Genomic DNA, 25,478 nt, shown 5'->3' with positions numbered 1-25,478 from the left:
CAATCCATGTACATTGTTTATCATATGAGCATCCTTATTCAATACAGTTGGAAATTTGGTATTCCATCTTGGAATATTAAGTATTCAATTTTGTATATTGTAGTGGCATAAAACTCGCATCAACACTAATCTCCATGAATGGCTGCAACTACATTTATAATATATGTGTTTATATACATGTATGCATACCATGGTTCCCAAACAAGGACTCAACTCAAACTCTGCAAGGTCGACTCCACTCATGACTTGGCAACGACTTGACTACGGCTCAACAAAATTAAAAAAACTTGAAATTTAAAGATTTTTAACAATTTAAAATTTGTTTTGTCCACCTTTTATTGAACAGAACTTAAAGACACTATAGCATCATCAAATAGAAGCAAATTTCTCGTCACATACATAAACAAGGAACATAATGATAAATCCATCATATATGTAAAATGCAAATTGTAACTAAATCTGTCGAGAATGTGGAGTTGAAACCAAGGGATTTTGGATAAAATGAGTTAATACCTTTAGACAATCCTTGTTCTAGCTTCAAATTAACCTTAGAAAGCTAGGATAGGTTTGGGGGGTTAGAGTGTTGAAGGCGTGTTGAATCTTGCAATTTGGTTGAGTTTGAAATTTTTTGGAACACCCCAGATCTAAACTTTGCAATTTAACTCCTATGAAGCTGAAACCTATCTCAAACATCCTAACAATGTTTATACAAATATAACTTGAGGAATAAGAAAACTTAAATGTTATATTTGTATAAATCCTCCCTCACCTTGAGCCAACTATAGAATTACAAAGTAAACTTGCAAGCGTATGCTCGGACCCAACTGAGTTATACATGCTTAGACTCGGCAAGCTAGACAAGTTATGCACCAAAACTCGACGAGCCAAGTTGTCAAGTTGATGACATAACTCGGTTGGGCTGACCCAACTCACCAACTCGCCCAACTCACGATGAGTTTGGGAACTCTGATGCATACAAATTAGTTTAAACCACATCAACACTAATCTCTATGAATGGTAGCAACCACATTTTAATATATGTGTTTATATACACATATGCACACAATATTAGTTCTAAATTCAACATTAGCTCAATGCCAATAAATTCATACCATTTTACACTTTACTACATTCGTTCAATCACCTTACTGGGATATATACTTGTACTTCTTCCTTAGTAAGGTCAACTTTGAAAAAGAAAGTCTTCAAAAATATTTGGTCCTCACCATAAAGAATTCCAAGCACAAGTCCAACAACGACAGCTGTCATAATGACCCATATCAAAGCACTAAGTACCCTTTTCCCAATGCTCCTGTCAAATGCCAAAAAATAAACTTACATGTCATATTTGAAAATGAATTCATTGCATAGTAAAGTTTTCACTAGTCTCTTGGTAGGCTGAATTGGCTCATTTTACCATATAATGAATGCACTACATAATATATAATATGAACACCATAGGAATATTAATACAATTTGAAAGCTAACTTAAACATTGAAAAGCTAGAGATATTTGTGTGTGTGTGCGGGAGAGGGAGAGAGGGAGAGGGAGGGAGGGAGAGAGAGAGAGAGAGAGAGAGAGAGAGAGAGAGAGAGAGTTACTTTTCTTGATCTCCTTCATAGTAAAACATGGCAAATGGTATAACGAAGAATACCAATACTGCATCTAGAATATATATTGCCAACCACAGATCCTTCATAGGAAGTGTTAAATCGCATGCCCCATTGTATATTGCATGGCTGCAAGCATGTCGATTTGCAACATCTGCTGGCAACATCAGAATGGAAATTTCGGCAACTGAAAGACCAAGGACTACCACTAGCTTTGGAAAATATGCTTGATTAAGGTCATCAGGATGTTGAAAATTAATTAGCAGGTAGATATTGAAAAGAAAAACAAGGATGCACACTACTGCTGCTACCACAACCAAAGCCAAATTGAAATCACCCATTTCTCCTCAATTCTCAACTTGGCAAATGATGATCAGAACTATTTCTGAGTATACATGAGGGCACACTGTCCAAATCAGGTAACTCTGGTAACTTTCTGCCTTTCTTATAAAGAATTCACTGCATATGCAAAGAACACACTCAATGCATAAGATACTAATCAGTTACAGAAAAAAGAACGACTTCAAAATACATATATGATTAAAAAAACAAGAGCAACAACTCCAATCAACAGAATAAATGGAAACAGTTTCTGCAACATCAACAAAGTCTTCTTTTTCAATGTTGGGTACCTTGTTCCATAAAATTTGAAAAGTTAAGTGTAGTCAAGATTGATGATGTCTTTTTCTCAATTCTGATGGGGTAGTCTTGGGAATCAAACATTAACTCAGACTTGTAAGGGTGGCAAGTTCAAAAGTGGCTGACATGAAGATATTCAACAGGTATATGCATCACATTATGAACCTTGTTCGTAATTGTTATGAACTAATGATATCAATTAATTATGAACCTTGTTTGTAATTGTAATGAACTAACGATATCAATTAATTCTGAACCTTGTTTGTAATTGTAATGAACTAACAATATCAATTAATTCTGAACCTTGTTTGTAATTGTTATGAACTAATGATATCATCACATTATGAACCTTGTTTGTAATTGTTATAAACTAATGAAATTCAAAATTATGCACTTGAGTCAATGTGGGCCATTGTAATCTTTCTTTAAGTGTATCTTGTGTGTCTGTTGACACCAATTTTGTGGGACGATTTATGGGTTCGCTGACACCAACTTTGTGGAAACAGTTTTCTGGGTTCATATTATAATTAGATTGATACACAAAGCCACAATGTACTCTCCATTACGTCTCTGTAATACTTTATATATGAATGGTTTGTTCCTATCATAACAAAGTTGTTACAGTTTTGTATTTGTTATTCAAGTTTCTTCCCTGTTTGAGTAGATATGATATAACATAAGTTCAGCTTGAGCATTTAATCCAATGGGCACAAGAGCTGGTCCACTGAAGTCTAGTGCTAGTGTGTGCCTTGAGCATGACAGAATCATCTCTGCAAAAGCCACTGGAATTTGCGGCAGCAACACTAAACAAACATTGTCATTAACCCAATGAGCAGCAACAAGATCTCAACAGCCTGATTGCATGAGCAGAGAACCTGTAGACTGCACGGATGATGCCCAGAGACACATGCCTGATTTTATTGGAGAAGCGCCCCTGTAAGCTAGCTTCAAATAGTGAAGACACAGTATGGATCTTTTGAGCGCTGCAGTATAAACATCAACCCTGTTGAATGAGAGGCTCACCCTCTATTAAATTCCTTATCATTCAACATTTAAATTCAAAATAATCACTCCATATCTGAGTACTTTTAATATCACTTACATTGTTGTTAGTGATTAAAAACATCGTTTTAGGTTTAATGCCTTTAAATTAACCATTTATGTTTAGTGCACAAAAACTTAAAATAATTTAAAATAGGAGAAGCGCAGTTCAAACCCTGAATTGTTTCTCACAAAAATAATTTAGTGCTTGCAAGAAAACCAATCCCTTGTTCTTTAAAATTTTAAACCATAACTACCTGGGTGTGTTAATTTTGTGAAATCTAAAGCAAGATCATCTTTTATAAATCACAATATCTAGTACACAAGTCTCACCTAATGCCTGCATCTGGAAACAGGAAAAATTAGAGTCTATTCAGTCATAAAATACTTAATAGCCGTGACTATACAGACTTTGAGTAAATAATGTTGTTACAGATAAGAAGTTATATTTATTCTCAGATGATAGTAAATCTGTGAATAGGAAGGTCAGTCATTTTTTATTAGGGAAACAAATTAAGCAAGGTGGTAGGCAAATAAATCTTGCTATGATGAGGACAAAGGAAAGGAATGGGAAGCTGCCATGAAGATGAACTTTGGTTCCTTGATGAAAAATGACCAGGTTGTTGTTTGAATTACCCCAGGGGGAAAGGTCCATTGGTTGTAAATGTGTTTACAATGTAAAAGATAAATAAAATGTTTCTTTCAAGAAGTAGAGAGTTCAAATTTTCATTAAAGGATATGCAAAACAAGATAGAGAAAGACCATGGAAAGGCCTTTGTCCCCACTATAAGGATGGTAACCTTGCTGGTCATCTCAAATGCTGCTTTAGTTTGGACGGAGAGTACATCAAATGGATGTTAAGTATATCTTCTTGAGTAGGCTGGGCAAATGAGACAGACCTACACGTTCTACCTCAATGATTTTAGATCTTTGGAAAAGAACAAGCAATCTGTATGTTGGATAAGTCCTTGTATGACATAAACAGGCTAGTTAAGCTTGGCATTCTAAAATTGATCAACATCGTAGAGATCCAAGTCTTGGAGGATATCATGGTTTCAATCTCTAAATCATCAATGATAATGATATAGCCATTCTAACTCTCTCTGTCTATTACCTTACCACCACCAGGAGTACAATTAATAGTATTCAACAGGCCAAATCTCATAACTATTGTATTTTTGGCATGGCATATATTGACCTTTGGCAACTTGATTGTCCTATTTTGTATCGCAAACTATGTATACCTTATCCAAGTTGGAGCTATTAAAGGTAATTTATATTTTGTTTTTAATTTTATTTTTTTTACAGTTGATGCATCGTGTGTTTTTTATGCAATGTTAGGTTGTTGAAACATGATTTGCACTGCAGACGATTGTTAAGATGACTTTTGAGGGTACAAGAGGCCTTGAGTTGTATGGTCGTCGATGCATTATGGACTGTATGGAAGTAGTCAAACACAAAAAAAGCTAGAAACTAAGAGTATTGGTCATTAGTGATGAATGGTGAACTCGTGTGAAAATAGTTTTTGAGTTTCACTTTACCCATTGTGAGCATGATTAGGTATGATGATATTGATTGCCCATGTCCAAGTGAGATTTAGGATGACATGAACTCTATTGTGGATAGAATAAGAACAATAATAAAGGTCAAGGAATATAACCCAATGGAAACATTTTTTCAAAATTGTGCAGCAAAGTATTGTTGACTGCTGGAACAAGATGAGCACCCCCTTACATCTATTAGCATTTGCTTTGTTGCGAATAGCAAAGCAGTATTTGCATTGTTGGTGATAGTAGCATCATAGAGAGATGGGAAGGTTGCTATTTGCCATACAATTGTATTTAGAAAGCATATACAAATGAAGAACTTCAAAGTATTGTCTTGAGCAAGTTTTGACAATACATATTTTCTAAAATCATGATACATCAGCTCTTCATGAAAAATACAGGATAAGTGTTGATGAGTGGTGGTATGTACACGGTCAAGGCTCCATGTGTAATTAAAATTATCTCCCAAGTATGCATTTGTTTAATCAATTTTCATTCAATGTTATCATGCTATATATTTATCTTAACAATTTTTTTTGTAAACTATGTTTCAGATTCTGATTCTCAAAAATTAAAATAAATACCAGATGTTGTATGCAATCTCAAAAGGTTGCAAATTCTTCTTCAACTGAGTGGAATTGGAGTGTCCACTCAATCAAGTGCAACCATTTGGATGTAAAAAAGTCGAGGAACTAATCACATTGACAATCTGAATGTCATTTCTTCCTCTTTAAAGAAACTAATCATAATGACAATCTGTATAGGCTCTTTCTCTCAAATTTCTATCAGCATGCAATTAGCAAGAATTTCTCAGTATTCAATAATTCATCAAACCACATATGTGACACCCATTAGTCATCACAAATCTTCTAGAATCCAGTTTTCCTACTCAGTTTTGGATCATTTCCTTTGACCCGCTCTGATACCATGATAATTATATGGTAGTGCCCATTAACCACAAACAAACCATCAGATATGTTGCCTTCCCAACAATAGATGATAAGCTCTTATCATCACCCCAAGCACAGTATATGTTCTGTACATCACAGAATTCATTTTATATTGATGCAAGAATGGCCTTGCATATATATGAATCAACGCCTCTTAATAGACCTTCAGTCGGCCTTGTAGTTTTGGCTAAGGCCAAAAGGCCAATCAGCCATTAGGTGTACTAGGTTGATCCTAGAAGGGATCCAACCTAGCTACACATCAACAGAAAATAACATTTTGATGCCAAGAAACCCGGACCTATTTTTTGATGAACTCTAAATTTTGCTGTCACAAATGCAGGAGACTCCATAAATGTTTTTTAAAAAAACCAGAAAAAAAAATAAAGGCGCATGTGGGTACCATATATGCCCTCTCTTAAGTACAAAACACTCAAAAATTCTCTCGTTTTGTTACTCTTGATTTTCTTATTTTTGCAACAGATTGGTGAAAAGAGAGAGAAAAGATTGAGTGGAGTGAAGGAGAGGGACTCAGTTTCTGCAAGTGCAAGAGGGGTGATAAGGAGCAAGAAAATGAAGAGGAAGTGTTTTCTTCACCAATTTGGAGGAATTTATCAGGCACAAGGTAGTCTTCTATAGCTTTGTTTTGTATTTTTTTGGTTTCTATTTGTTCTTTTTAGTAATTTTCAATATCTGATTTGAATCATTTGATGTTGAATGTTGATGACATAGAATGGGTGCAAATGCAAATTCATGGATCTAATTCAATATTTCTTCTTCATTTTTTATTTTGGTATCAATATTCAACATCAAATGATTCATTCTTATTCAATAAAATATGCTGAAAGTGAGCACTTATAGAATTTATATTGTTTATTACAATTTCACAATGAGCTCTGATGATGAGTGAGGATTAGGTAGAGATTCAATCTCACAGTGAAACTGAATCTGAATATGAAAATGAGGCTGAGGTGGGTTGACTGTGGGGCTGATCCTGCAGCCCCAGCTAGTTCCATGGCAAGTGCGACAGGTAGTAACGTAGGATAGAGTGCCCCACTGCATTGCTAGCAAGGTATGTGAAGACTCTACTTGTTTGTACTTCTCCTTTCAAACAGTTTGCAACAAAAGCACTAGTACCAAGGAGGTCAGGGTGAAGTGGTCACATAAGGAAGTGGAAATGCAACTTTTGTGGTGTAGAATGCTATGGCAGTAATACTGGAGCAAATGCACACCCTTTTGTTCTAGGAAAAGGTGTGGGAAGATGTGTTTTTTGGGATGACAGGAAGAACCTCATATATCAAATGGAGATAGACAAGCATTGGGGTGTTCCGGATGATACTTCAGCTACACCTATGCCTACTACTTTGTCTAGGAGGGCACATATTCAACAGAGGCAGCCAAAAGCACAAAGTATTAGTCATGCTTTGGAAATGAGAGTAGGAATGATGCCACAGCCATTTCCTTCCAATGCCATTAACCACAAAGAAGAGGGTGGGCAGAAACAAAGTTGCAAAGTAACAAAGTTGCAAAGTAGCCCCATTCCTAAATTGTTTAATGTGCAGTTGATGTCATTGGCAAGTTCTTTGCCAATAGCATCCCGTTCATGTAGCTTGATTTCCTTCTATAAGGAGATGATGTTGATGGTGGCAGGGGGAGGACCATCATATGTGCCACCGAATAAGAACGATTTGAGAAACACAATCTTGAATAAGAACTATTCCAAGGTCAATGTGTTGATGGAGAAGATGAAGGAAATGTTGGGTGAAGACAGGATACAGTCATGGTCATGGATGGGTGGAGACATTAGTCATTGCCCACTCATCAGCATCATGGTTTTACATGTACAAAGGACCCATAATTTTTGAAGGCATTGCAAAGATGCTGATTTTCAGTTCCACCTCCTCAAGGAGGCTATTGAGAAGGTTGAGCCACAAAATGTGGTCTAGGCAGTGATAGATGCAACACATGTACAAAGCTGCACAAAAACTTGTTGAGGCAACCAACAGACATATTTGGTGGACTCTGTTTTGTACATGCCATGAACAAATGCACTAAGGACATGGAGAAGATTGAGTAGACCAAAATAGTGGTTACTGATGCTAGAGATGTGCAGATGTTTATCTTCAAACACCACAATTCACATGCACTCTTCAGGAGCTTCTCTAAGGAATCCTTCAAACTCACTAAAACTTGAGACCAAATACGCATCCTATTTCATTTTCTTGGAGAGAATGCTTGAATTGCAGGAGTCAAGACAACTCAAAGTTAAAACGACAGAATAGTATCAGTGTACCAAGACCAAGACAAAGCAAGGTAGGAAGATGAAGGATATAGTGAAGAGTGATGTGTTTTGGGCTGATGCCAAAAATGTAATCCCCATCATTACTCCAGTTTTCTAGGTCATCAGATACTAGGATGGGCATGCACCTACCCTTGGAGAGGTGTTTGAGTGTATTAATTCTGTAATTAAACAAATGAGGACTATTGTGTGAGAGGACCCCTCATTAGCTTTCAAAATTGAGCACAGTCAGCCAATCATTCAACAAAGATGGTATAAGCTCAACACTCCCGTGAACATGGCTATCTATGCTAGGCCTTGTAGAATTCCACTGATGCAAGATATTGGGGCAAAGGCAGGGTTCTTTAGGTGCATTGAAAAGATGTATGATTTATTTGATGGCAGATAGATCCACATTAAGTGGACCAAATTTGCCACACTTAAGGATTAAATAAAGATGGCCAAGATGGATATGTCAATTATGGCATAGGAGGACCCAATTTTGTGGTGGAACTACATGGACCGGAATGCAAGACCACTATCTAGCCATTCAATTACAATCTCAAATTTCTAGTTCTTCACTTGTTGATAGAAACTGGTTTACTTATAGTTTCATCCACTCTCTTATGAGGAGCAGACTTGCCTTTAAGAGAGCAGAGAAACTTGTGGTTGTATATAGTGCTTTGCATCTCACTGACCGCAAGAAATGTGTCTATAAGAGTCCAGAAGAACAATGGGATATAGAGCCAAAGGAACATATAGATTGATGAGGATGCTACAGCTTCAGATGTGGGGCTGATTGGTGTTCGTTTGGTGGAGCTCAACCATGAGGTGTCTAGTATTTTCAATGATGAGGAATTTTTCTCAGGGGATGATTAGAAGCCTCCCTTCACTACATTTGAACTTGCTTTGATATCATGCTAATCACTGTGATCACTTTTATGAAATTGATATTTTCAATAATATAAGAATCTCCAATTTGACATTTTCATTTGTCAAATTTGATATGGTATCCATTGTGCAAGTATTTAAAATTTTAGTGTTCAGTACTATTGATTTGCAATTTTACTAGTTTCCTAGTTTGTCAAAGTTCCACTTGAAATGTGATTCTTATACATATTTTTATAACTAGTTTTTCGTGTACTATATGTATATCAGTGCCACACACACCCCATCCCTAAACTTAGGCTCTTGGTTATCCCTCCATCCCAGAAGTTCCATGGACCACTGAATTAACCTACTATTAGCATAAACCTGCCTTTATTTGGCAAAAAATTGCAAAGATTTGATGCTTCTTTGTAATAACTTGCAGTCAACTTGCAAAGTTGAAGTAGTTAAATCTGTAAGTATTTCAAGTCAATTTGGCTTTGTGTAGAGACAATCTACAATAATTCAGCATTGACCTTTGTTTTTTATTTGAAATTTTTGTTATTTGGTTCTATGTTGTCTCTTCCCAATGTCGACCTACTTTTTCTGTCCGTAATCTACATACATTTTCACTCAACCTACTCTATTTTGGCCATGACCTGAACTTTGGTGCAAAATTTTGGCCCTTTTAGAACCAACATTTAGAAAGGCTGACATCACTTGCAATTGTTTCATTGTTTGGGCAATTACATATATTTTCTCTTCAATCTGCAATATTTTACTTTTTCTTGAGACTTTGACTCTCTAGCTAATAAACATCATTTCTTATTCATTTCCATGGGATATTTTAAACGTGGCTTTTCTAATTGCTTTTTTGGTTTGAACTGATTGCAATTTAAAAACTATATGTGCAGCAACTTCCTATTTAGGGCTCAACTGTGTGTAAAGATTTACCTCACTTGCACGTCTCTCATGAGTAGAAACCTCTTCTGTGACCCATCCCATAAGTTCACAAAAGTCAACCACTCCCAATTTGGTTCATATTTTATTTTCATATTTGAAAACAATCTTAAGCACATCAATATAGTCAAACTCTCCACCCTGAGAGAGATATTTCCCTTTAAAATTCATGCTCCAGGTCCTTGACATGCTACTACTTTTCACAAGTTTACAACAACAATTTAAAACCTGATACCTAGAATAATAAGATCACGTCAAGGAATGTCAACCTCTCCACCCTAAAAAACTTTCCATGAAATCCATCCTGTAGGTTTTTAAGATGCTACTGCATTTTCAAAAAATTGAAATCACAACCTTGAGGCAGGTACCTAGATTTGAAACTAAATTAAAATGTTGAAAAAGAATTAGGGAATTCATTTTGAAAAAGAAAACATATAGAAACCATCTTTAAAACAACAAGACCATTAACAAACCCTAAAGAATAGTTAGCCTCGAAAGCAAGATAAATGCTATCCCTTTATAATGATCAACACACCTAATCCTAATCTAAAATCCCTGACATTTGCAGAAGTCATGTTTTGGTAGCCTAACTGCAGCCCGTGGCTATACAGCCACGAAAATGCACTTCCTTTACATTGCTTTTTCTAACTTTTTAAAAAATTAACTAAGTCCTCTCCTTCGTATGGAAGTGCATTTTCGTGGCTGTATAGACGTTGCCCTAACTGCATACCCAAGATCTATCAAACTAAGAACCCAAAATAATTCCGCAATTTAATAAAGAATCCATTACTCGCATCAAAAACAAGTTAAATTTATTGATAAACCACAATCTAGCAGATAAATAAAAAACACATCGCTCGGATCAAAAGCCCATTAGACGTGCATAAAAGATATCAGAGAAATCAAACAACCAAATACAGAACCAAGGAATCGCATCACTAACCAAAATTCGATCAAAACTCAACTAACCCCAAATAATCTAACGTACGGCAACGTCCATTTCTTCAATCAAAACTCGAAAGTACGCAAATAGAGATACTGAATTGTTGCAACCATGTTAAATTCTCTAATGAAAAATGCAGCAATAATTGAAATCAAAAATATAACGAAGCAGCCTCTGCTGTACTTACAATGCATGCGAGAGAAGGAATGTAGCGAAGAACACCTGGAATGTCTTATCCGCAAGGGCGAGCTGAGTAGGATACACGAGATTTAATTGCAACGTATATAATGTCAAATTCTGCCCTCGCTGGAAATGTTTTCGTTTCATTCATTCATGGACTGATGGTAAAATTCCATTCATTGGTTTTTTCCGTTTTCCGCTTACCTTTTTAGCTGCCGTCTTTCGTTGCGCATGCTGTTTGATGTGTAATATAAAATACATCGAAAGACAGGTGTATTCCAGACATAAATCAGGTGTTGGTCAAACTGTAGTGCATGCGTGTGGGACCCAGTACCACAAGGCGTAGGCAAGCGCGTTTTCCATTTTTAAAAATGTTGCGCGTTTTCCGTTTTAAAAAACTGTATATACCTTAGGCCCCGTTTGGTTGGGGAAGATGATTTTTTGACATAACCAGGTTATCTTATAACCAGGTTTTCGAAAATTTGGTTTTGTGGTTTGAAAAGCCAATGGTCCGTTGGTTGACACGGAAGATGAATATACTGTGGACCCCACAATATTATTAAAAAAACTGTCATAAAATTCAAAACCTAGTTTTAATTTCGAATTCCACCTTTTTGTTGGAAGAAACTTCTTCCAATTTTTGACCAAAATTGGAAGTTGAAATTGAAAACCAGGTTATAATTTTAACCAATCAAACACCAAAGTTCTTTTGCAAAACCTGGTTTTGCCTCTAATAACCCGGTTTTGGCTCTCATCTTCCAGCAACCAAACGGGGCCTTAGTTCATCGAAGATCCTTATGCATGAATGTAATGGAAGATATAGGGGCTCGTTTGGTTGCTAGAATACAACCGGAATAGGAATAGGAAATTAGAATATGATTTGTATTCTTTGTTTGGTGCGTGGAATAGGAATAGGGAATAAGAATACGTATTCTCATTTTAGCCCCAAAATGAGCTTTTGTCCATTCCAAAAAATACTTGTAATTGGAATTGCTATTCTTGCATTCATTTTTGCTTTCTCAAATTTGATTAAATTTTCAAATCCGCTTTGACCTGGGGTGAGTGCGGGAAGTTTGTTTTCAATATTTTCAAATATTTCAGCGATTTTCCAATGGCGCCAATTGCATCTTCAGAAATATTTTCAAACGGCGCCGATTGCAAGTTAACCTTATTCCAATTTAAGCTTGCATAACCAAACAAGGGATAAACAAGATTGGATTGCATTTTTCCATTCATATTCTTCATTTTCCATTCTCATTCAAATTTTCTATTCTAATTCTCAATTCCTACGCTTGCAACCAAACGGGCCCTAGTGGAATATGTGAGATGTAATACTCGGTTTGGTTGCTCGAAGATGAGGGCCAAAACCGGGTTATCAAGTTTTGCAGAAAAACATGGGTGTTTGGTTGGTTAAAATTATAACCTGGTTTTCAATTTCATCTTCCAATTTTGGTCAAAAATTGGAAGATGTTTCTTCCAATAAAAAGGTGGAATTCGAAATTAAAACCAGGTTTTGAATTTTATGACAGTTTTTTAATAATATTGTGGGGTCCACAATATATTCATCTTTCGTGTCAACCAAACGGATCATTGTCTTTCCAAACCACAAAACCAAGTTTTCGAAAACCTGGTTATGCGACAAATTCATCTTCCCCAACCAAACGGAGCCTAATGGAAGATATAGTGGAATATGTGAGACGATCTACTAGCCGCCCATGTTCTAATGATCACTACGATCGTTATAGATCCCCACAATCATTGCTTATAATAAGCTTCCGAAAATGATAGCACATATACTAATAGTTGATCATTTTTTTAGCTATCTTGATTGTTGATTGGTCCATTCATGCAAAAAGTACTAGTTCTTTGGTGAGTGGCTATTGTGGGTGGAAATAATGGGTTATGGGCTAATGTTTTAAAATGGCACTTCTAGACCACTTCGCACTCTACAAGTTCTACAAAGAGTTCCATAAGTGTTGAAAAGTCAAAAGGTTACCTTCAAGCTCTTCACTCATGTATAGAGGTTCACCGAAAAAGTCGACAAATTTTGATGTACCGCTTAGGAGTTCTAGGTGCCCAAAGTTAGCCTAAGCGGCTACTGGGTCATCTCCCTTATACCATCAATCTAGGGCACCATGAACCTTAGATTTATGCTAACTCTATATTATTATTTTAATTAATTTTTATGTTATGAATCTTGACAATCATAGTCCATGAATCATAGTTTTATATTAATTCCATATTATTTTTTAGCTTTATGCAATTGTCAATGGAACTTTGTAAGATAGTATAAATTTTCACAACTCATCAAATTGTGCAGCTAAAGATGTGTACGCGCATGAGACAAATTACTATGAACATACTTGTAGAAATCCCCTTCTCTAATCTGTCACAATAGAGGTATTATGTGGGCCTGGGGCTAATCGTAACAAACTCCTAGAATACTCAAATCACACGAGCATTCAAAATACAAGTAATACTATTGACTCCTTCATTATTCATGAACTATTAATTCACAACGAGAAAACAAATTCCAGTAAGATAAAAATACACACAGAATAAGAGCACCAATGGCATACTTTTATTACATAAAATGTCAATCTTGAATACATATTGCATCCTTGTATTTTGTAGTGAAGCCTCTCCTTTTTGTGAATTTAGAGTTAGGATTTTTTTCATGTAAAGATTATGCTAAAACTATTAAAATAATGCTAAATATATACAAATTGACCCCTAATATGGTGCTAAGTAGGCCTGCACACTTGCTTTCGTCAATTAAATGGTGCATGAGCCTTTACATGACTTGAAGCTATAAAGAGAATAAGAAGATTGAAGAGAGACATCTTTGAGTAGAAGCTAGAGCTTAGGAGCCTTCGAAAGATAGAAACTTGACTTCCTTCCATGCATAAGAACCAGTTAACCACCACTGAGCTAAAAAAATGCAATTCCAGTGCATGAAAATGCCAAATTTAGAGATTGGTAATTAATTGTTAGTGCAATTGTAAATCATTGCACCTACGAAGTGCAAATGTAAGTCATTGCACCTGCGAAGTTGCAAAGTTGCACACATGCAGAGGTGAAAATTGTGTCTTTGTCAAAATATTCAAAATTGCAGAGTTGCTCACTTACAGAGGTCCCAAAGTCAAAATTGGAAGAATTTTCTCTAAGTTAAAATCTAAATTCACAACATCTGGGTCTTGCTGAATTTCGACCAAAATAATGCTTAGAAGAGTTTCCTTCAACTTGGGGATCCATAACATCAAGTGCTTCATATTTAGCCCCTATGCGCCTATGTAAATCATGGACCCCTTTCTGTAGTTTATCAAAACTCTACATTTTATTATCTAACTCTATTAGTTCTTCCTTCGCTCTAAAAATTATCCTTATATCATCTTTCGAGGAAATTACCTCGAAAGACACCTGAAATTTTTGCACTACCACCTCTATTGAAGATAAATTCTATGTGGAATTTTCATAAAAGATCTCCATTCTTGTCATGCTATAATATTTGTCTACCTCCAAAATCCTGGCATGACCCCTTTCTTACATCTCTCTTATATCATGGTTCACATGGCCTTGCTTCTTGCATGGATCTTTTCTATTGAGTCATCAAATATTTCCAACTCCTTGGCTGTGAAAATAGCTAGCAGCATTTTATACCTTTGACTTCTCATTTTCTACAAATCCTCCAAGTCATTGGACCATGTTTCAATCTCATTTACTAATCCAAACTCTTGCTCAATTATGCCTCTTATCTTCTTCGCAAAATTCCTTTTGTCATGCAAGAGTTACATATTCAATTCTATAATATATTTGCACCTTGCTTCTCGAAACTATGATGCCATCTTTTGTAAGCATCCAAAAATGAGTCACTTGGTGGAGGGGTCATAGCTTGTTTCTTGAGGGTATCCTTTGATGCTATCTCAAGGTAAACAGGGTCAATGGGACACGCTACCTCTTTCACAAACTCTAGTAAAATCTTGTTTTACTTTCTCAAAACTTAGATTTCTTGTTTTCTCTAATCCAATTGATAGAATACCTGTTGTAGACCCATAGTCATCAAAACTTTGGTCATATCCTTAGTAACCTTACCCAACACAATTTCCTTCATTTGATAATCTTGGGGGGTTGCAGTTTGAGGATCGACATGGGGTGGAGGAATGGCCACATGTGCTACTAGATTATCTTGTATATTCCTCATTATGAATGCCAATTGTTAGGGATCCTCTAAAGAGGGTGCTATTGGCTGCAAAAACATGTCAAAAGTGGCATTCCCTGTGCTAGAGTTAATATGTACGTCATCCTTCAAGTTTCTACTACCTATTTCAGCCATTTTGGAGTGGTACCCAATGAAGACATGAATTGACTAGGAAATGGGGTCATCACCAATGCTAGTCTATTCTCCTCTCTATAGTCTTCTACTCTTGGTTGTTCCACCACTTAAGTGGCCACTATATTTATTAGAGGAGAGGGAGGTTGTGTTACTATCTAAGGGGCCTCTTCTTCTATTGGAGCCACTTGTGCTATTGTGGGAGGTTCCTCGACTGTGTGAGCCTTCTCTGCTTGAGATGTATGTACCTCTCCTTCTTAGTGACTTAGCTTTGTTCTTTAGGTATGGAAGGAGGCATTGACATTGTATGTTTCTCTAATGGAGGCAGAGGTGGTTTTTTTGGCCTTCTTAGAAACAAAGGGGGTATTTTTATCTCAACTTGTGGGAAAGAAGGAATAATGCTTGAATCATTGCCTTGTGGCTCCTTACACAGTGTATCCCTTATTTATCCTTCCTCCAAGTAGGTTTCCATGGGTATAAAGTCAAAATTGGAGAAATCAAACTCATCTGACCCATCCCTTACTATTGACTTTATCCATCCTTCTTTCTCCTAATTAATAGATCCCTCAATCTAGATAAGTTGGTCTTGTGTGGTCGGGGGTGTTTGTATTAGGCTCCTCCTCCTCTCATCTTCGACTGTCTTAGTTGCATGAGTTCTCTTATTCAAGGGGATGTGGTAAAATTGGGCCTCTTCCCCTTCCTCAAGATCTTCTAATATAGTCTCGGGGATAGAGGGCGAAGGAGTGTTTTTCTTCTTCAATCATCTCCTTTTCACTCCAATAACTACCATCTCCATTCTTCATTTCTTTGAAATGAGGCATATGCTTGAGCTCGAAGCTCCTTTGGTTGTGCTTCTTTTTCTTCTACCACATCCTTCCGTTTCTTCTTTCCCTTCACTTTCTCCTCTCTACAGACATAGAATACCTCTCTATCATGCTTTTTCATTATATCATGCCTCACTGAAGACATTTCCTTAACCTTAGCCCCTTTGCCTTTCTTTGGCCTAGTTGGCAGCTTTAGAGTTGGTATAATTAACAAGGGGTCCAAGGGGAAGGGTCTTCATACCCAGTCTTTGGTCATCTTAATGACATGTTAGGCTTGATGTTGAATGTCATTGTTTTCCTCTCTATTCACCCTTAAATTCATTATCAAGGGCTCCAAGATCTTATCCCTATTACAAGTGGGATTTGGGACATTGAGGGTATCCTTAGTCCACACTTTATTGGATATATGTAGGTTCAAGACCTTCTTTATGAGTGCCAAATCCTTCTTGCAGTAGTCCCTAATCCTCATAATCATTAACATAGTCAACCAATGATCTTCAATGGATAAATAAGGAATAAACTCCCATCTTGTAACATGCTTGAACATCCTTGTGTTGTCAAAATAGGGGTGGGCCAGTAGATACTCCTCTAGGGAATACTTCTCCCATCCTACATCAAAAGTGTGTATGTCTTGCTGATAGGCCATTCCCATGACTTTATCTGCTTGTATGAGATTCTATCATATGTTGAACTAAACTACCAAGCAATCTCTAGTAGCATCAATCTATCTGAGGGATAACATGGTAGCTTCTTCAAGTACAATAGTGTACCAACAACCCGTATCTATGTGAAGATTAGGTATTGGAAGAAAGATCCTCCAACTTGTGTGGCCTTTTTTGCTGCCTATACTAATGTCCTTATCACATAATCTCCTTCAATGAATCAGATTACAATGAAGATAAAGGCATCATTGACTATTATGTATTATGAGCTCTCATCTTGAAGTTGTTCCTATACCAACTAAGGGAGCACAATATTTGGCCATGCATTGGCATCTTCTATACTCCCTCTCCTTGTGAGCCCTAGATACATGGCCCTTGTAGCCAATAGGTATAACACATATGAAGTCATGTAGAAGTGAGGATTACTCTGGGCCAAAGTCAAGTACTCATCCAAGGAGTCATTGATGATAGTGGCCCAATTAATTTTGTTAGTCCTAGTTTTGGTCATCTCAATGAAATGCACCATCCATGTTTCCAGATGGCTTGCTATAGGAAGCCTCATCACTTTGCTCAAAACAACTATACAATAACCAATATATTCTTTCATATACCCTCAAGTCATGTCAAATTTTCCAAGCTTGTTGTGTGGGGTCCTAGAGATCATATATTTGTCTTGCACTATGGCTTTGGCTTCCTCCTAATGCTCTATTGACCATCTATCTGCACTCTCGTATGTAATATCATAAATTCACTAGAGACAGACATATGAAACACCCTCTCTATGTTATCTAGTTTGATGTCGAGGATAATCTCTCCAATAACACTCTTTATGACCTTCTTGTCTGACATGTAGTGTTGTGCCAAGGCCATGATTAGTTTAGAAGATTATATCGAGATTGGGTGTGAAGCATAATTATTTAGCCTACTCTATATAAGTACATAGGCTATATATGATCTCTCGTGAGGCTTGTTTTAGAGTATTAGAAACTCATTTCAGGCAATGTATCCCAAATTTTATGTCTCTGATCTTAGAATGCAATTCAATAAACTAAAACTTCTTCGATACTCCTTTGAATACGAAGGTCACCGACTTTGGAAAGATCTTTTTTGTTGCTAATGATGAAGATGTCATGGTGATTTGCACAAAAATAAAAGATGTCAGTAAGCCACATGTGTTTAGAAAGTGAAAAGACTCTAGATGACTCATAAAGTAGGCAAAAAAACTTGATAACTTAGACAAACTTGTAAAAAGGTGCAAAATTTGGATACTACACATTTACACACCTTACGCGCATGTGCAACTGCACAAGGTGTGCATCACACACAAGATGACTAGTTGGGGGTTTGGTTGAATGGGAACATGCATGCATTACACACCTTGTACACCTATGTAGGTGTGCAACGTGTGCTTTGGTGTAGAGTTAGCGATGTGCATGTGGTTTGCTTGAATGAGGGAGGCACAAAACCTATGCATCTAGCACACTTGTGCATGTGTACATGGTGCACAATTGCGCAGGGGAGTCTTTTTTAGGGTTTGACAGATCTAGAACAATATAAGAACAAATAGTTATATGCAAAAACAAAAGAAAAAAACACAAAGAACATAGATTTAACATAGTTCACCCAAAACTTGGGCTATGTCCACCTACACAACCTTCAACCTTTCTATTATCCAACAAAAATGTACACCAATATTACAATGCATTATGCATCTCAACTACTTATAACAGCATTTTAGGGCAACCTCTAAAATTGACCATTTTAGGGTTTTACAGTGTCATCGATTTTCTTTTCTGAAAAAAGCACAAAAAAGTTCAGTGGTACGCATCGGCCGAAGGTTCGAGCCTACTGCCCCTCACCTCTAGCAACTATCGAAGAAGTCACCACAATATTAATAGTCTCACCAAGTCGTGTGTGAGCTAAGAGATGTGGAGGTCTAGACATATGCAATTTTGTAATCCAAGAAGCTACCGGTGATAATGCACACATATGGGGCCCTGGTGGGTAATTTATAAGCAACAGGCAACACATAGTGGAGAGTTATGCACTTGGACAAGATGTGCACCTTGCACTATGCTGTGTGAGTAGAGGTTTCTGATTTGTGAGATGCGCATTTTATATATATTAACAAATAGACTCATATCTAACCACTAGAATTGGATGACGATACCTTTTCCCAACTACCAGACCTAGACCATGTACCCTTGCTCCCCAAGGAATCTCAAAAGATACCTAGTTCTATTGGTGATCTTATTGACAACTTTACAGAGGTCATGTGTTTCCACTTGATTCTTCCTTGAAGTTTATTTATTTGGTGAGCTAGTGATTAAGCTATGTTATTCTCACTTGATCATTTTCTTTCTTTCTTTAATGAGTGTTGGAGTTCTAGTTTTTCACACTATTTTCCTCTTTCTCTCTTTTTTTTTTAATGTGTCTTGACAACGATTAGACTGTGTAGTCAAGGCATTGGTGTTCTTTTCTTTCAACTTTGGCCAACTTCATAACTTTTGTGTTCCTCTTTTAACAAACTCCAGGAGACTCACATGCCAATAGATGACCTTAATAAGCCCATGGGGAAAACCTATGCTCATACCAGATAATTTTCAAATACTTTAAGTTATTTCCCATCTAGGCTAAGAGAAACTTGGATAATCATTTTCAAATGAGTGAAGTGTTGAGAATGATCAATTTAGAATTTGAGTTGGTGGTTGGAAAATTGTCATTGCTAGCACATAACACCTACATGTAGGTGGCTTTTAAAAAAGGGGGATCCCTATTTTTTAAGTCAAAATTGGGGTATGTGTTGTGTAACCACAACAAATAGACTGAACAAAAGGAAGGAATAACAAAGGCATTACTTTATCAACATGAAATCTAAAACTTGTGTCAAGTTGCACCCTATTTTTAGATGTCACAAGAGGTTATAGAGAATCTCAACCAAGAACTCAAACTTGTAACTTTCACATTCAATGTGTGCTCAATGCCTTAATTCCTTTAATTTTCAAGTGTCAACCACTACAAATGTACAACAACGTAGAGCCAATCCTTTGCTAAGTAGTAAGAGTTTTGGGAATCCCCATGAACCAACTTTTCATCACCATATGACAAATGTGAGAATATGTTTAGAGGGCTCTTAATGAGACATTAGTTACTCATTGTTCTACATATTGGTGATCTTATTGACAACTTTATAGAGCTCACGTGTTTCCACTTGATTATTCCTTGAAGTTTATTTATTTAGCGAGTTGATGATTAAGCTATGTTATTCTCACTTGATCATTTTCTTTCTTTCTTTAATGAGTGTTGGAGTTCCAGTTTTTCACACCATTCTCCTCTTTTCTCTCTTTTTTTTAATATACCTTGACAGTGATTAGACTGTGCAGTCAAGGCATTGGTATTCTTTTCTTTCAACTTTGGCCAGCTTCATAATTCTTGTGTTCCTCTTTTAATAAACTTTGGGAGACTCGCATGCCAATACATGACCTTAATAAGCCCATGGGGGAAACTTATGCTCATACCAAATAGTTTTCAAATACTTTAAGCTACTGCCCATCTAGGCAGAGAGAAACATGGATAATCATTTTCAAATGAGTGAAGTGTTGAGAATGATCAATTTAGAATCTGAGTTGGTGGTTGGAAAACTTTCATTGCCAGCACATGACACCTACGTGTAGGTTTTCACAAGAAACAAAGTTATTCAATTGATTTGACAAAGAAATACCTATTTTAGAAATTAGCGCCAGCTTGGGATGGTCCACTTACTAGGAACAACCCCAACAACACACTAACTTCCTCACTTTGAAAGACATTGATATAAAACACACCATACAACATTTTAAAAGACTTTTTTTTTCTTTAGGATTCAAAATAATGTTTGAGAAACTGACCACTAAATAGCAATGAAACCAATTCTCAATCTAAATTACTTGACTTGAAAATATTTTCTCCCAAGATCTCCGCAATTTGATAAGGATCGATCTACAAGTGGTGAAACTTGGTGTAACTACCTAGTTTTTCTTTTGGCTTATTCTACATGAGGACAAGTTCAGAGATCTTGAATTTTTTCAAAGTTACTCTTTTGTCAAACCAATGTTTGATGACAACTTGATGCTTCATCATGTATTCCAATTCCATAGTTTTCTTTTCATCCAATTGTAAAAGGTTTGTCAACTTGACTTGTACTCCATCTCCATTTTTAACATACCCTCTCATGAGTTTCAAAATGAGAATTTTTAGATTCATAGGGAACATAAGTTCTTGATCATAGAACAATAAATAGTGAGACGTGCCCAAGGTATTCCTCACTCTGACAATATCAGTCCATAGTGTATATTTCAGTTGTGTGTATCAATCCTTTGGGTTTTCATCTAGCAAGCACTTTACCATAGTGATAAATTTTTTGTTTGTAGACTTTGCATTCCATTTCCTTGCAAATAATAGTTGGAAGAAAACTTGATGATTACATGATTCTCTAAGGTTGATTGTGTGAGAACCAATTATGTGAAGGAGGTTCTGTCATCACTTACTAGAAAGAATGACATCCCAAACCTTGTGACAATGCGTTGATTGAGGAAATTAGTGACAATTTCTGAAGTGCAGTTCTAAAACATTTTAGCTTATGTCCATCCAATATGATAATATGTGGCTATAAGAATGTACTTATTCCCTATTGAGGAAGGTGGATTCATAGGCCCAATAAAATCAAACCCCCACTTGGCGAAAGGGTGTACCTCATGTACTTGTTGTAATGACATTGTTGGGCTCCTTTATCTATTTGCACGTGTCTTACATACATAGCAGGAACAAATGTGCTCTTATGTATCTTAGAAAACTATAGGCCAATAATATCCTAATCTTAAAATGTGATGTGTCATAGCCTCTATTGATCCATGTCAGGTACCATATTTATCATGGAATTTTTCCAAGACTTCTCTCATGTCATTATGGCTTAGACATTTCAAGTACATGCCTTTATAATTCTTTTGGTATAGAACATGTATGATGCACATTTCATCCTTAGATCTTTGTGTTGGGAGTTGTTCACCCCTTCACGTCACTTGTCTTGCAACAAATGATAAACTATGTCGCAATACCAAATATCTGAAATGACACTTTCATTGGTGTAGGTGTATGAAATTAATCCCTTTTCCAGATTAGTACTAGGGATTAATTTGGTTAGACCTTGGCTTAAAACTAGTTTCAGGTTGAATTTTGAAGTTGAACTCCTATAGTATATCCATCCACTTTCCTCTCCCTTCTCCTAACTCATTTTGCATCAATAGTGATTTGATTGCAAGGTCAGGCACAATAGCATAGATCTTGCTTCGTAAGATATACTGTCTAAATTTCTTAACGACCTTTACTAAGGCAAAGGATTGTTTATCTAGAGTTGAGTAGTTTAGCGCAACATGTTTCAAGGGACAACTCATGAAGGCTATGGGTCTTTCATCTTCTCCATCCTTCTTCTGGGTTAATATGCAAGTACGCAAATTGTCTGAAGCAAAGTAATACACTTTGAATGACAGTTAGTTGTTTGGGCTTATTAGTACTGACATGGTAGAAATTATGACTTTGATGTTTTCAAAAGCCTTCTTGACCTCAAGAATCCATTTTCTTTTGATGTTTTTCTTGAGCATATCATTGAGAGGGCACACTATTTCAACAAAACCACTTATGAATTTTTAGACAAAGTTGATCTTCCTAAATAAAGACTTTGCTGGGGGTGGGGGGGCGGACTATGGATTAGATAGTCGACCTGATGAGCATAAATGACCTCACGTGCCCTCGGGGTCTGACCCTATCGATCCCATTCGTGGTGACGGAGAAGGAGTCTAGATCAACATGGATGGACCATGATGGACATTGCACACTTGTTAGAATGAATGACACAATCAATTCAATTTGCCTATGTTGTCCAGTCCGTGTTCTAACCCCCAGGCGGCTGGGACTAGGGAAGCAACTCTATTCTTTATATCTCGCATCCCTAGGCATTGGCCCATATAATTTTAGGTGATCACGAACAGCATGAACTAGGTCTGGGTCGTGTAATGCTTATGGCTCTCGAATAGTAACTGGAAGGGATGCTCTAGGGTATAAAAATGGAAGGGATGCCACGGGCTTAGATGCTCCTACCTTTCTCGTTGTTCCAGCTACCTATGCTTCTATGGCCTTTGCCTATACTGATGCTGGATCGACTTGTATAGAACCAATTGTTGAACCTGCAAACTGGATCAATAGAAGCAGCTAGCTTTGGCTTTCTAACTGTTTGGCTTGTTGTCTAGGTGGGAGCCAGGGCGAGAACGAGCGAGATACTGGGTCTGCTACCTTCGCTACGGTGGCTGGGTCTATTGCTCTAGTTACCTATGCTACCGATGCCTTTCTTGCTGCTCTAATTACTTGATCTACTACATATGGATTTGGAACAAGATATGAAATAGGTACCTCAACTCGCCTTCGAACTTGCATTCATTTCATTTCACGTGGATATAATAGTAGGCTCTTTATCAATCATGCTTCAAAGGCAGTTCTTTCAGTCATTTGTTCTAGATGTAATAACACGCTTTTCAGCCATTGAATAGTTGCCCTACTATTCTATAGGCAAGGCCGGTCGAAGGTTTGTTTCAAGCTCTGCATCTTCGTAGTATACTTGCACCGCCTATAGAAATAATGGGCGACTCACCATAAGAATGCTTTGGGCAGTGTTTTCCTGAGAGACACGTCGTGCCCCATAGAATTGAAGGCCGTGTTCCTACTCCTGAAGCATGTCATTCATATTATATACATAATTACGCTTTGATTTCGACATCACACTACCCTGAACCTCTCATTTGACTTGAGCGCTTGTTAGGCTCTCATACCTACCTAAGCAGACAAGCATGCCTACCTATCCTTGCCTTCCGGCTGACCTATCAAGCTTGCCTACTTGATAGAGGGTGGCACAGGCAACTACGAGAATCTATATAAAACTAATACCATCATAAGCAATCTATAGAATTGTAGGGCGAGGATCGATAGATCGAAGATCCTCAAATTTATGGGGCCAGAGGTTAGATCAGAATCAAAATTAGAATTATATCTAATATACATGCCCATAAAATAGTAGGGATTGCCTACTATTCTTTCTAAGGCGCCCTACTATTCTATGGGCCCCCCTACTATTTTATGGTTCTAAGGCTTGTATTCATAAAATAAAAGTGCATGTAGTGCCCCTATCAAAATGGTGGGCAAGCACAAAAGGCAGAGGTAATCACAGCAGCGGGGAAGGCAATTTACCACCTTGTTGACTGACTCAGCATCAAAGAAAGCTAGTGGCGGAGGTCGCAGTTTAACCCCTGGTATAGTAGTATGATAGGCGGGGCCAAGCCAACTCTATAGGCAGTGGGAGTTGGAGGGACCTAAGCAAGCAGCATCTATTCGGCCGGTTTACCTTGGCCCTACAATTCTATGGGGACCGAGCAGCAGATCCAGCTTTTGATGTACCCTGTTGCCCATAGAATTTTTTTTCAACCCTACTCTTCTATAGGCAAATTGATTTGATACAATTCCATTTGCCCCACTATCTACAGGGATCCATAGTCAGCCCTACCATTCTATAGGGATCCACTAGCCTTACAATTTTATGGGCACCACCAGCTATAGAGGTTTCAGATCGAGTCGCAGATCCATCCAATTTTTATTTTTATTTTTTTTCATTTTATCCAAGGGTAGAGTCGGCAAGGGCTAGGGTGGGTTACCTAGACCCAGTAGTAGATTCAATATATCCTGTTGATGGCCTAAAGTAGTGTAGAACACGAACACCATATGGGGCACTACATAATATGGGAAACTAACCACGACATGCACATATGGATAACCACCTAGATAACCAACTAAGGATAACCACATGGCCCTATTCTTTATAAGGCGAGAGGAATATTATGTTGTTTGAGGTTAATAGCTTGATGTTCACCCTACTCTTCTATAGGCCAACACTACATAATATGGCCAGATAGAGATACAGATGTACCACTAGCAAAGGCAGGTGTATCTACAGTACCTAAAGCAGTTAATAAAGCACCAGCGCCTTTAGAATAGTAGGGTGCAGTAGAGACAACAACAAAGCAAGCATACCTACTAGTAGCATACCTAGGGAGAGGAACAGAGCATTCCCTACTCTATAATGGGGACCCTCCGAGCAAGAATCCCTTCCAATAGTAGTGGAAGCATTCGTGTTCATGATCGAGATAAAGACCCAGCTTCCCTTAGTATGGTTCCATATATAGTTCCATATCGAGATCATTCCCCAGATCCTGTTAGGGAGTCCATAGCATCCTTGGTAGAGGCACCACCAACTGTTGCTTTTTCTTGAGATTGAGATGGAGAGCCATTTGATTCTCCAGTTACAGGTCCATATGTTCGTTCTCATTTACCTTCAATCCGTACTAGTAATAGCTAAGATAGTAGTAGAGATTGTGGTTCCATACGCATAGAAGTGCCATTTCAGCTACTATTCAAGAAGAAGATCGCCTATATTTATAATAGTAGCCCTTGTACAATATAGGCTAGCAGTATACCTAGGAGCATATCTATAAGCATACCTAGTGGCAGAACCAGTAGAGTAAGCATATGAGCCAGTTCTAGGTCCTATTGAAGCAACACCACCAGCCACTA

At 37.2% G+C, this 25,478-nt stretch overlaps 1 protein-coding gene across 3 annotated transcripts in view; it reads right to left on the bottom strand.

The window, feature by feature from the left end:
- The window catches only part of LOC149543999 (LIMR family protein At5g01460-like), a 123,678-nt gene extending 112,287 nt beyond the window's left edge, over positions 1 to 11,391 (bottom strand). The window contains exons 1-3 of one of the 3 annotated variants that reach the window (XM_089798637.1): positions 11,021 to 11,391; positions 1,603 to 2,070; positions 1,227 to 1,312 (exon numbers count right to left, since the gene is read on the bottom strand). In XM_089798637.1, the coding sequence (XP_089654763.1) occupies positions 1,227 to 1,312; positions 1,603 to 1,952 (436 nt within the window). In that variant the 5' untranslated portion in view covers positions 1,953 to 2,070; positions 11,021 to 11,391. Of the gene's footprint in view, positions 1 to 1,226; positions 1,313 to 1,602; positions 2,071 to 10,833 lie in introns of all 3 variants that reach the window. The other 2 variants (XM_089798638.1, XM_089798639.1) reach the window with 2 other exon arrangements.
- Positions 11,392 to 25,478: the final 14,087 nt, after the last annotated feature.

This window comes from Cupressus sempervirens, chromosome 8, assembly GCF_028749045.1.
Source record: "Cupressus sempervirens isolate cs-2001-9-10 chromosome 8, ASM2874904v1, whole genome shotgun sequence".
NCBI classification, from domain to species: Eukaryota; Viridiplantae; Streptophyta; class Pinopsida; order Cupressales; family Cupressaceae; genus Cupressus; species Cupressus sempervirens.
The sequence above is the reverse complement of the archived record's forward strand: the minus strand, read 5'-3'. Positions and strand labels throughout refer to the sequence as shown.